This window comes from Esox lucius, chromosome 3 (genome assembly GCF_011004845.1).
Source record: "Esox lucius isolate fEsoLuc1 chromosome 3, fEsoLuc1.pri, whole genome shotgun sequence".
In the NCBI taxonomy this organism is placed as follows: domain Eukaryota; kingdom Metazoa; phylum Chordata; class Actinopteri; order Esociformes; family Esocidae; genus Esox; species Esox lucius.
Genome location: NC_047571.1, coordinates 21093296 through 21105718, shown reverse-complemented (window position 1 = coordinate 21105718; position 12423 = coordinate 21093296). Strand labels below are relative to the sequence as shown.

At 41.3% G+C, this 12423-nt stretch overlaps 1 protein-coding gene across 2 annotated transcripts; it reads right to left on the bottom strand.

Annotated features, from left to right (window-relative positions):
• Positions 1-12: 12 nt before the first annotated feature.
• Positions 13-12158, bottom strand: LOC105020441 (nuclear receptor ROR-beta-like). Of its 2 annotated transcripts, none has more exons than XM_010887486.3 (9): positions 11733-12158; positions 6028-6113; positions 5706-5847; positions 4823-5311; positions 4583-4710; positions 4318-4450; positions 3646-3753; positions 653-876; positions 13-280 (listed from the first exon to the last, which is right to left on the bottom strand). In XM_010887486.3, the coding sequence occupies exons 1-9, from the start codon at positions 11737-11739 to the stop codon at positions 116-118; spliced, it is 1482 nt and encodes a 493-aa protein (XP_010885788.1). In that variant the 5' UTR covers positions 11740-12158; the 3' UTR covers positions 13-115. The 2 variants fall into 2 exon arrangements, with proteins under 2 accessions (XP_010885788.1, XP_010885777.3); XM_010887475.4 differs by lacking the exon at positions 11733-12158 and adding an exon at positions 6419-6573.
• Positions 12159-12423: the final 265 nt, after the last annotated feature.

The window sequence follows — 12423 nt, the reverse complement described above, 5'->3', positions numbered from 1 at the left end:
GCTGGTTATTTCTGAGGTCAGTATTTATTTCCCTCACTCAATCTCTCCTTGCGCTTCCTCACATCTGCCCGCTACCTCTCATTATCACTCTCTCTAAGACATTCACTCCATCCATTTAAGAGCCGTTTGTAGAGTCGGGGAGAGAGATCTCACTCCCAAACACTTCCCTGTAGAGTGGAGGAAAGCTGTATGCAGTCTCAGGGTGGACAAGACGAAAAAACTCCAGCTTGTCGATATGGAGATTACAGATTGACTTCATCATCGGCAGCTTGGAAACCATCTGAGGAGAGTGGACACACAGAGATCAGTCAGAAACCCACATTAGATAAGGGCTTGGTGGGTGGAATGGGAGAAAGCATGTATTACATATGGACATCAGCTAAGCTGCACCGATCCAGTCTACACCTATGAACCCAACATTAAAGTCTTCAGAATGTATACAGAATAAGACCATTCTTATAAGTCGCTATGAAAATATTTAGCCGGATTGGATATTTTGGAGAGAATTGTCAAAATGAAGTCACTGGAGAGTGGTCAGAGGGCTAATGGCTGACATGCTACATCAGTGACTCCAATATGGTGATTCTTGGCCAACTGGGACATGACTAAAAACTGTGAGTTGGGTCTTATTGTCACGCTTGCTGAGCCTCACCTTGTCTAGTTTCTCGTCGGCAGCCCCACTCATGTGCAGACTGTGTTGCAGAGCCAGGTAGACTTTCTCCTGTAGCTTCTGTACCTTCTGTCTGTCTGTCAGCCATGGTCGATTTGGGGAAAGGAGAACAGCGGCACTGAATAGAGCCATCTCCTCATCACTCAGCTGCAGGCGGCAGAGACCCTTAGCCAGGTCAAACACTGCACTGACAAGGTCATCACAACCTGCAGAGAAACATCATTAGATAAACAAATATCATGTTGAGCTTTCATTTAACGGCATTTGACATACTACCATCTGTATCTCACAAGTTTAAATGAATACAGTACCTTGCTAAAGTATTGAAACCCCTGGCTAATTCGTTTATTCAACTGAATTACAAAGTGACATATTGTTCTGTTTGATATCTTCTTTCAAAACACTGACTCAAAATCAATTATTGTAAGGTGATGTTAGGTTCATTACTTTAGAGATAAAGTAATAAAAATACACAGTTAAGGAAAAGGGTACAAAATAATATACAAGTGATTGGAAATCCCAGTGAGAACAGTTGTATCAATAACCAGGAAGTGGAAGCTGCATCAGACAACCTGACACTGCCAACAAAATGCTGTACCTTAAAACTCAGTGTTGAAACAAAAAGGACAAGTCGGAGTGAAACCACAAACATGGCATCAATCACTTTGAAGGAGACTGAGAGTTCAGTGGCCGGGAGTGGAGTAGTGCTCAAATCCATCATATCAAGAGAACTACTTAAAACTGTCTAGTACTGAAGTTTGGCAAGAAAAAAGCAAGTACTCAAAAAGTGTCAACTGAAAGAATGAGAGTGCAGCTGCATTGTGGGAAAGTTTTTTTTTGGTCAGATGAGCCCAAGATAGTGCTGTGTGTGGCACAAACCTAACACTACGCATGCCTCAACAAACACAATAATGGCAACTTCAACAAAGCACAGTAATGGCAACTTCATTCTGTGGGGATGCTTCTCATCAGCAAAGACTGGATATCGTATAAAACTTGAAAGAAGAATGGACAGTGCAAAATATAGGGAAATACTGTAAGAGAAGCTGCTTCATTTTGAAAAAAGTGGCTAAAAAACAAAAATGTGAATGACCTACAGTGGCACAATTAAAGTCCATCTCAATCCCATTGAAAAGTTGTGCCACTTTTTGAACATTGGTGGCAATCTGAATAACCTAGACTAGAATAATGGTTCAAATTCACTTTGACACTGAATTTGGAACATACCAAAATATATATTTGTACAGTACTGTACAAAGGTCTTACAGCAGGCAACAGAGTTGAACTAATGTAATTTATTTGGTTACTAAGTATTCATTTGTAATAAACAAACACACACACACACACACACACACACTCGGGGGCAAATGTTTGAAATAATGTACACTCCAACACCTTATCCTTGAGTAATCATGCTAAATTGCTAATTTGGTACTAGAGAATCACTTGCCATTATAAACACAGCTGAAAGTTATTTGGTTTGTTAAATGAAGCTTGACATCCTTTTTGTGTTTGTTTTTGAGATGCCACAGCATGCAATAGATTGGCATGTCTTAAGGTCAACATTAGGTCAAAAACAGCAAGAAAGATATATCTTTGTCTTGAAACTCATCAGTCAATAATTGTTTTGAGGAATGAAGGCTATAGAATGCTTAAAATCCAAAGCACTGAAGCTTTTATACAAGAGTGTACACTAGTTTTCAAAGACAAAAGACAACTGGCTCTAACAAGGACAAAAAAGAGGTAGGTCCAGATGTACAACTAAACAAGATTATCCTCAGCTGACAATTAAATTCTAACTGCTCAAAACCAGTTTCATGTACAACAGTTAAGAGAAGACTCAGTGGTACAGGCCTTATGGGAATTATTGCAAAGAAAAAGCCACTTTTGAAACAGAAAAACAAAAGTGGCAAAGAAACACAAACATTGGACAATAGATAACTGGAAATGTTTTGTCCTCAAACAGGAAAATGTATGAGACGAAGGGTGATGTTGGAGGAATGCTTAACACCATCAGTCAAGCATGGTGGAGAAAATGTTATGTTATGAAGGTGTGTTGTTGCTGGAAAATTGAGATTTATACAGAGTGCAAGAAACCCTAAACAAGAAAGGATGCAATTCTATTCTCCAATGCCATTCCATCCCATGGTCAGATATGAATAGGGACCAATTTCATAATGTAGTAGGATAATGATTCTAAACACACTTCTAAGTTATGCAAAAACTATTTGGGGACAAAGCAGACCTCAGGAGTACTGACAGTGATGGACTGACCGACACAGTCTCCTGATCTTAGCCCCATTGAGCTTTGTAGGATTAGCTAGACTGTTAAGTGTGTGAGAAGAGCTCGAGAAGCCAGTCACATCTATGGCAAGTGCTACAGGAAGTGTAGAGTGAAATGTCACCTGAGTATGCGCATTGCTGCATGTGGAGGATTTTTTTTGATGAGAACTCTTTTAAGTGGTTTATGTTGTGAAAGACATTTTTCATTGTATAAATGTCCTGACTATACATTGTGATTAGTTGAATGCCAGTTTGGTGAATAAAAGTACCAATTTCTTTCTGTACACAATTCCAAACTTCTGGCAACTTCTGTATTGTTTTTAATTAAAACATTTACTACCCAAATAAAGTTTGACTTTCAGGTGCCTAAGACCTTTGCACAGTACTGCATATACATTACATATCCCAAAATAAAACTAACAATTAATTTTGAGTGTTAGTCAATAAAATATCTGAGAGAACAACATTTCAAATGTTTCTATTTGTAACTGAGTAATATGAGAGAATTGGTCAGGGGTTTCAACACTTTTGCAAGGCACTGCATGTTCAGATGATGTAGCAAAACAATAGAACTCAAGTTAGTAGGCTTTTGGATCAGGCTAATTGGAGTACGTAACAGTATCAACTCTATACATTCAACTGCACATTCAATCCTATGCATAGAAATTGTAGCCGATTTAGGAGACACTTACCGAGGGCTTTGAAGAACTGGGCGGATGCAAACTTGCCATCAAAGAAGATGGTGTTGTTATTAACATTAAACGCCCTGCACATCCTAATCAGCAGCACCTCCAAGCAGCCTATAAGGGCAATGATATAGACAGCCACATAGATGGAGAGAGGTGAGAGGCGTACAGTGGACAAAAAAAATGCTCCAACATGCGCAAACCAGCACACAACGATAAGTAAATATTTTAGATTGGAAGATATTGAAAATTACCAGCAAAACATGGATATCACCGAAGATTTTGAAAAGCATTTGAAAATGGTATTATATGTGGTGAATGTAAAATAAAATGTTTGTGTTTTTGTATATGAATAGATAAAAATTTGGTTGGAGCAGTCATGTGTTGTATTTTTAAACCAAACCAATAGAAACCAAAAGACAACACAAGGAAGAAGGTTGGAGAGGATCAAAGTTAGCAAGATAAAGAATTTATACAATTTATTCATTCAAGACTGCAATACTTTTCATGTGGTTCAATGTTATGGTGTTATACAGGGTTTGAAATAATGTGTTTGCATGTGTAAGAGAGAGTGTGCATGTCACACAGATACAAGTGCCCTGCTAGTTTAGGACCTTAATGTCTATATGTATGTTGCAGTTACTTGACTATGCTTGTGTGTGTGTTTTAGGTACTGACCTGCTTTGAGTAGGATAATCTGGTCGTTCTGACACAGGTCCATGAAGCCTGTGATGCGTTTGGCAAACTCCACCACGTACTGAATGGCATTGGTGATGTGATGGGCACACTGCTGCCACATGGACTCTGATGACTGGGAGAAAGAGGGAAACAATCATTCAATACAACAATATATTACTACTAGGAATGAGGATTGTGTGTGTGTGTGTGTGTGTGTGTGTGTGTTTGTGTGAGAGAAACAGTGAGTGAGTGAGTGAGTGGTAACCTTGCACTGGAAGTTGCGGGTCTCCTCAGATGAATACTGCAGACCACTGTACGCCAGCCTCTTCAGCTGGTCAGAGCTGTACTGACTCGTCTCCAGGTGGGACTTGACAATACTCTGGGTGATCCGCTCTGAAACAGAACCGACACCCACCTTCTGTATGAATACGGCGCCACCACATACAACACGCTCCCTGGGACACTGTGGCTTGTCATTTATAGAAATACTCATGTACTTTTCTACCTATATCCATGAGCGTGCAGTCGTCCGGCCGCGGCTCCAGCAGGGTGCCCTGTGGGAGCGACAACATCTGGTACTCGTGCTTGATCCCGTTGGCGTCGGTGACATCCAGCAGATTTTGCTGAGGAGAATTCTGATTGGACGAGGTGGACGAGGACGACGAGGAGTTGGAGGCATTCCCGGTGCTCCCGCCGTGGCCTCCCAGCGGCTCCAGGCTGCAGTACTCATTGGCCTCCTCCGGGGTCAAGGGCAGGTCGAACAGTTCAGGGAGCACCGCAATGTCATCCAGATCGCTCAAGGTGGAGCTGGAGCCCCTGCTGCTGTAGGAGCGACTAAGTTCGCCCTGCCTGTCCCCCTCGCTGTCTCCACCAGACGCATCTTCCCTGGACAGGGACAAACCATGGTTCAGACACTCCTGGTTCTTCTGGTGCTTCTGGACCTCAGCGTAAAGGCTGTCGCGCTGCTTCTTAGACATACGGCCAAACTTCACAGCTGGACCGGCAGACGAGAAGCGGAAAGAATGTCGACGTAAAATAAGTATCGTTATGTCCTTATCTCTGGGCCAATAAACATTTGTCTTTGTGTGGCTGTGTGTGTAAACGTGTGCATGTGTGTGGGTGGGTACAGGTTTCACAACATATTTTGCTTATTATCAGCTTAGGGGTTAGATTACAGGCCAAATTTACAAAAGAAATATACTGGTCTGACATCTGTGAGACTAATGACAATTAGTGGATATTAGTGTGTAAAATGCTTTCATGTTCCAGTTAAATGCGTTCCTGCAGGCCTTGCTGCGGGGGTGAGGCCAATTAAAATCAAAATACATTATATATAAAAAATGACGATTGGACCCCCACCCAGCTGTGAGTGTGCGGAGGGGACCTACCATCCCGACTCATGCCTAACGCCAAACACTTCTGCAGTCTGCAATGTTGGCAGCGGTTGCGGTTGGTTCGGTCTATGAGACAGTTCCTCTGCCGGGAACACGAGTACATGGCATTGTTTTGCTGGCTGCGGCGGAAGAACCCCTGCACGAGGAAATACAACAGAATTATGCAAATGATAACCTGATGTATACACATACAGCATCATTATCGAAGATGTTATAGTATGGACACATTTAACTACTCATCACAATACATTAGGTTTTATAAGAGTCTAGCCTGACCAACTTGACGTAGTAAAATGGTAAAACTCTACTGGCTCACCTTGCAGCCTTCACAGGTAATAACACCATAGTGGATTCCTGAGGATTTGTCCCCACAGATCTTGCAGGGTATGACTTCTATTTGAGCTGCAGAGACACAGGAAAGAAAAGATTTTAAAGCTGGGAAGATCAATTAAGACATTAAACCGTAAAAAAAAAAAAAAAAAAGTTAAGTAAGTAAGTACCAAAGTTTTGACTGAAACAGCCGGCGCAGGCGCATGCACGCGCAAACAAACACTCCTCTCACTACTGAATAACACCCCAGCATGTCCAAGAAGAGCTCATATCCAAACCAGATGGGATTACATAACGTGTTGCAAACGTTAACATAAACAGAGGAGGGCTAGAGTTGGCAAAATACTGGCGTTTGTAACCGATTAACAGGTTTGTACCTGGCATGTTGCTATGAAAACACACTGGGAAAAAAGGGGTGGCAGACTGAAGTGAAAGACAGGCTGTCAGCTTCTCTCTACCTGACATAAAGGTGTTCAGATGTCGACTCAAAATCACGCCACATCCGTGACACCTTTTATTGAAATACAGTTATACAAAAAGAAGTAAATAACTAAAAGTAAACGTGCACTAAAAAGAATGAGGGGACTTGATGATTTAATCAAAGCAACTTCTCCTACACGGCTGTCTGTCTGTTTTTCGGTGGACCTCGTGAGTTGAGAGACAGAAATAGACTGAGTCATGTGTCAAGAAACCCAGTCCCCCCACACACACTTGATATCCCCTGGTCTCTCTCTCTCTCTCGCTCTCTCTCCCCCGCTCTCTCTCTCTCCCCCGCTCATATACAAGGGGCCCAGATTAGGGGCTAAAATGGAGGGCAGTATGTGAAGATAAAATCTGTTTTAAACAGACTCTCCTGTACTACTTCACAGCAGTTATAGGACCAACCAGTAAGCAGAGCCAGAAACAACTCCTACACATATGCATGTAATGCCATTGCCATTGCTTTACTGACAGTCTACTTCATTTGTAGGCCAGAGAAAGCTATGACAAATCGGCTAGTTCTGAAGCAGGAAAATCATTTAAACTGAGTAATTAAATGGATTGCTGTTGTGGCATTAACTGTTGGAAGAATAAATCCCTTTAAATATAAAGACAGTAGAAAAGTCTGCTTTTCTCTCCTTTAAGTAGTGACTCAAAATGCAGAGAGCAACCTCGGCAGCTGCAGGCATGCAATCTGTTCTGCTCCCCCCCCCCCCCCCACACACACACACACACACACCCCAGTTATATAACTCTTGTCTGGGAGCATTCCACAAACACACTCAATCAGGGAGGTCACTCTAGCAGTCCTTCGACCCGCCTACTCTCTGCTGCTGCATCTTCCATTGGCTGAGGGGCGGGTAGGGCCTGTTTGGGGTTGGCTGCGTGGGATATCACTTAGGCACGGTTGCCTGTCAGACCATTCTGTCCTACTGACACAGTTTCTCACCGAGGGGAGGGTAGGGAGGGGGTAGCCAGGCGCGTTCACAGTGTCTGGATAAGGCTCTCTGCCTGGCTTTTAAGGTGGACACGATCTAGACTTTGGCATTCCATTAAGCACAGCTTCAAGGACTGCCCTTTAAAAACACATCATTATTAAAACAACATACACATCTTTATTCCATATTGTTGTTTATTCCATAAATGTGGTAAAACAAATAAGAAATGCATACTTATTACGGTCATTATGGCTGAATTATACTCTTTCACTTGATATGCGTGAGTGAATTAGTGGGAATTAAGTAATAAAATAAAAGACAACAGACATCATTGAAACCACTATAATTGACTGCATATTTGTATATGTATTCTGACTGTTCTGCTTTGCTAAAGGGAGAGAAACAAGAACTGAGAGGCAGATGAAGCAATAGCTACTGAACTGCATTTTGCTGTGATGTAGCACAGAATGCAAAATAATGAATAATATGTTGCATTATAAAGGTGTGATAGCAACTAAAGAATATAGGATAAGTTCTTAAAGCAGTGATGTACAGGGAAAGGACACATGTTATCTTCATCTGACAAATGGTGGGAGTCAAGGTCTAACAAACATCACTGAGTCCTTCCGTTAATCCTTGACCTGAGCTGTCAGATCAACCCCTCTACATTAACCTCTGACTAATACTCCTGGAAAGAATACTGTCATTCAGATCCTCTCAGAGTCAACCAGAACTGAGTTCATCAAAACAAAACTGGTTACATAACCAAGAAATGTGAATCGGAGTCCTCTGGCCAAATAAAACAAACTTAAGGCGTTTCGACAGGCGTTCCCAAGTTCCTAAGGACTCAATCCTAACCTATAAAGGAACAGTTAACCTAATTTTGCAATCCTCTAAGAAATCTGGTATTTCAGTATTTTTGGTGGGTACAATAACCGCCATAAAACTGTTGTCATAAACATGCATTGCAATTTTTATAATTGTTATTTATATTATCATATATTCAGCTGACATCTATCTTACCAGCATTGTCAAAACTGGCATTGAACCTATAGCAATGTATCTTTAGTCAGCCACCCCAAAAAACAGGCAGAAATGTCAGGCAGAAATGGATTACATTGGTAGAGAGCCATGACAAACATGCAAAAAACATTGTCTTGAGGAGCCAAGTGTGCCACCACTATTTATCTCCAGACAGTTTTACAAACACTTCACCTCTACCAGAGGGGCTAACTCAACAGCCTCCTAGCTATGTGGTAACACTGCTCCGTTTTTGGAATCTAACATGGAACGTGGGGGCTACGTTTAGTGTGTCAGAAGGTCAGGTGTGTCAGGGGGCCCGTAACTTGACAAGCAGATTGGATGCCCTTTAACTAAACAGCAAGTGGCAGCTACATTTAGCAATTAATAGTTCCAACATGGGTGGGCGCAGGTGTGCACACACACACGCAGACACACACACACACGCAGACACACACACACACACGCAGACACACACACACACGCAGACACACACACACACGCAGACTGCGATAATCTGTTCCGAGCAAAGGTCTACTTTGATGCCATTATGTACTTATTGACTCAAAACTCACACTCTGTACTGTCCAACTGAGGCGTACAAACATAACACACACAGAACCCTGACATCCGCGGGCTGTGTCGAGACAGGCTCAGTGCAGCTCTGGACAGGGCATGTCAGAGTAAATCTGGAGTACATTTTAAGCTGTGATCCAGTGAAAGGGACACTCAGTACTTGATGAAGATCATAACATCTATATCATTCAATGCTGGGTGTGTCCCAGCTAAGAGTCTTTACTTCCTTCACCTCCTCTCAATGTACCTCACCCAGCAGTAATCAGAAATATCTGGACTTAAGGCCAACTGCCTGGGTTCATTTTAATTTCATACACCCTGTGTTCTCCCATCAGTGCAGGTGGGCACAGAGAACCCCAGGCATCGCCTTCTATGGCAACACTCCTAACACTCTAAGAAATCCAAACAGGATCACATTACATGACACAAATGTGCCGTTATTGCCACACAAAAGGCCCCTCTAGTCAATCCCCTTCTATTGTTATATACAAGATGAAGGGCATAGTGTAAGAGTTCAATTCCCAGCGGTATTGTCTCCATTATGACCGGGTTCATTTGGGGTACACTCAGATTCAACATGATGAATGGAAAGAATCTTCATGATGACCAAATGACCAAAACCAAAATGATTTGCTTTGCCTCAAATGGCTCTATCACTTAGATTACACATGCTCAGTTCCATTTCTGGTGTGCAATAATTCAAACCAAATGTTAATACCAAGTGATCCAATAGGCACCAATGGGGGAGTTCCTACACATTCAGAGATGTGTGATAAGAATATGCATTGCTTTTTATGAGAGTGATGGACTGCGATGACAACAGAAATAGGAAATGCAATATTCAATACAAATATTAACAATAAGAAGAGGAAGGTCGGAGTTGCAAAATGAATGCCTTATTGGACTAAGAAATGCTTTGCATACAAACATACAAGAGCCATAAAGAAATGTCAGCTAATGCTGTTGTCTTTTTATTTTTTGAAATTTTCTGTGAACTGAATAACTGGGAGTGTTTCCATATCCTGCTAGATGTGGAAGCACTCACGCACGAACGCGTGCGCGAGCCCGCGCGCACACACACACACATTACATTCAAATTACTTTACTGGAATGATCTTAGAATGTACATTTTGCCAAAGCATACTCTGTAAATACTTTTCACAATATATTTTCACAATATAACAATAATAAATCAATCAGGAGAAAACATTTATAAATAAAACATACAACCCCCATCCAAACAACCCATACGTTTGGTATGCCAATGCTAATAATAGGCATAATGTGATAATACAATAGCTGTATATATATATATACACAATGTGTTGTTACATTGCTGTAACTTTGGTTCAGTTATTGTGTCAACCACACAGTACGGTAGCCTATGATGTAATAGTGACAAGTCTTGGTTTGCTTTTGATTGCACTAACACTGTTGCCATTTGAGGCAGCCCAGTAAAACAGACAGCAACAAAAGTAAAGAGTAAAATTGTAGCAAATGAAATCATTTATAATTTTTTCCCCAATTGCAGACTTGGTCAATCTTGTCGACTACTATATCCATACTAGAAGCTAAAGCAAATTATTATATAACCTTCTGCCCAAGTTCAAGTTCAAGTTTAACCGCTTTCGGAATTCCTTGCAGGCAAGGGCGATGTTTTGCGACCAATTGTTCTCGCCCTTTGACTCTCCTTCCCAGTCCGGGCCCTTCCCTACACTCTCTCTCCCTCCCGCACACCTAAATGCTGTATAATGCTTGGTGACATAATTGGGTCAGTGGAACAGCCAACTCTCTCTCCCTCTGCACAGTCACACAAACGGCCATGCTGGCACCACCATCAAAACAACACGCCGAAAACATAGATTATTAATTCTCCAATGAGTGCAACAACATTGAAAGATAGCAAAACAGTGGATTCATTAACAGTGATTCATGGCACTGCTTTGCTCAGACAGGAAACTGTTTTGACAAAGATAACAATAAATGCAAGTACATATACCACTAGGCATAAGCCCTCATGACATGCTGAATAATGTGCCCATTACATAATGCGTGGCCGTGCTTTTGTGTAGCCTATTTGTAATACGGTGTCCATTTCCACAGCTAAGTGCAGTTACTGCCAATCAACTCTCTTAAACCAGCACGGATTCCCCAGGTAGAAAGAGCTCCAAGTTGGAATATCCACCTGGGCCCGTTTTCCCAAAACGTCTCAGCATTAAAAATGTATTAAGTAAGCCGTAAGATGGTTTTGGGGAAACAGCCCATCATTATCACATTTATACAATAAATCAAACATGCAAAACATATTTAAAAACCGTATGTTCTCAATCCTGAAATAAATTAAAGGAAGTAAAAACATCTTTTTTCAAATGCTGAACCTAAAAAATCTGTATGATTAATATTACAATATTTAATAGTAGTCGTCATCAGAGAAAAATTATAATATTCCATTTCACTGACAGCCAGGATCAAGTCAGTCACAGCACAGTGGCGCACCTCGCAGTCAGGCAACCCAGCATGAGATTAACGTGATACGCACTTGGAAAGAAATGTGTTATAATGTTACAGTTAAAAAGGTTACGTTTCAACAGGTTTTGGTACATTGTGTCTCTGCTGTGAAACATTTCAAAGTCCATAATGGATCAGAACCTAAATGATTGCGTAATAATGAACTTACCTCGCATGTTGAATGTTTACCGTTTCTGGATCAATAAACTGGACTTCATATAGGTCGTAAGTAAATACAAATGTCAAACTGTTGAAAGACTTGCATTTGCTGGCACGCAAAAGAAAACTTTTTTTAACCTAATAAAATGTAGTCTAACAAAATATTTGTCGAAAAACAAGGACAATAATCTTGCGACGTGTAATCAAATGCCAATAACTTCGTCTGTTTAAGTTGCATGTTATCCTGTTTCTCGCGATGAAATATTTCGGTAACTTTTGACAGAATGCTCACACCGTGTTTTAGCTTGGCTTGCAAGGTTTCAGTACTCTACCCCCCTTTTCTTTCTGACTGCCTTTCGCTCAGTCTACCCTGCTAACCCACTTTTCGACGCGTGGACTCTCACATGATCTCACTCCCGATTGCTCCTCTCTTAGTTCTCGCGGCCGCGCCGAGGCCTACGCGGGATCGAGTTTTAAGGAGGGGTAGCAGTTCATTCTGTAGCAGTTATGCTTTGCATTAGAGAGAACGTATCCATGTGATTGACAATCAGAAACCAACAATTAATATTTAACTATGAAGTCATGTGAATTAGAAAAATATTGTTTATATGTAGTTAAATCGTGTTTTTGTACATAAATCACAATTTCTTGCAAAACATTTGGTTAATGCTGATTTGTTTTTGCACTCGTAGTAGGCTATT

What these genes read in the sequence shown, in the direction of transcription:
- LOC105020441 (XM_010887475.4), bottom strand. Translation starts at nt 6,506, where the DNA reads ATGTCAGGTAGAGAGAAGCTGACAGCCTGTCTTTCACTTCAGTCTGCC. An exon ending in CCAGTTCTTCAAAGCCCTCG is followed by an intron (nt 877 to 3,645) that starts GTAAGTGTCTCC and finishes GTTTCTCTGCAG; the next exon opens with GTTGTGATGACCTTGTCAGT. An exon ending in CCGACGAGAAACTAGACAAG is followed by an intron (nt 281 to 652) that starts GTGAGGCTCAGC and finishes CACTCTCCTCAG; the next exon opens with ATGGTTTCCAAGCTGCCGAT.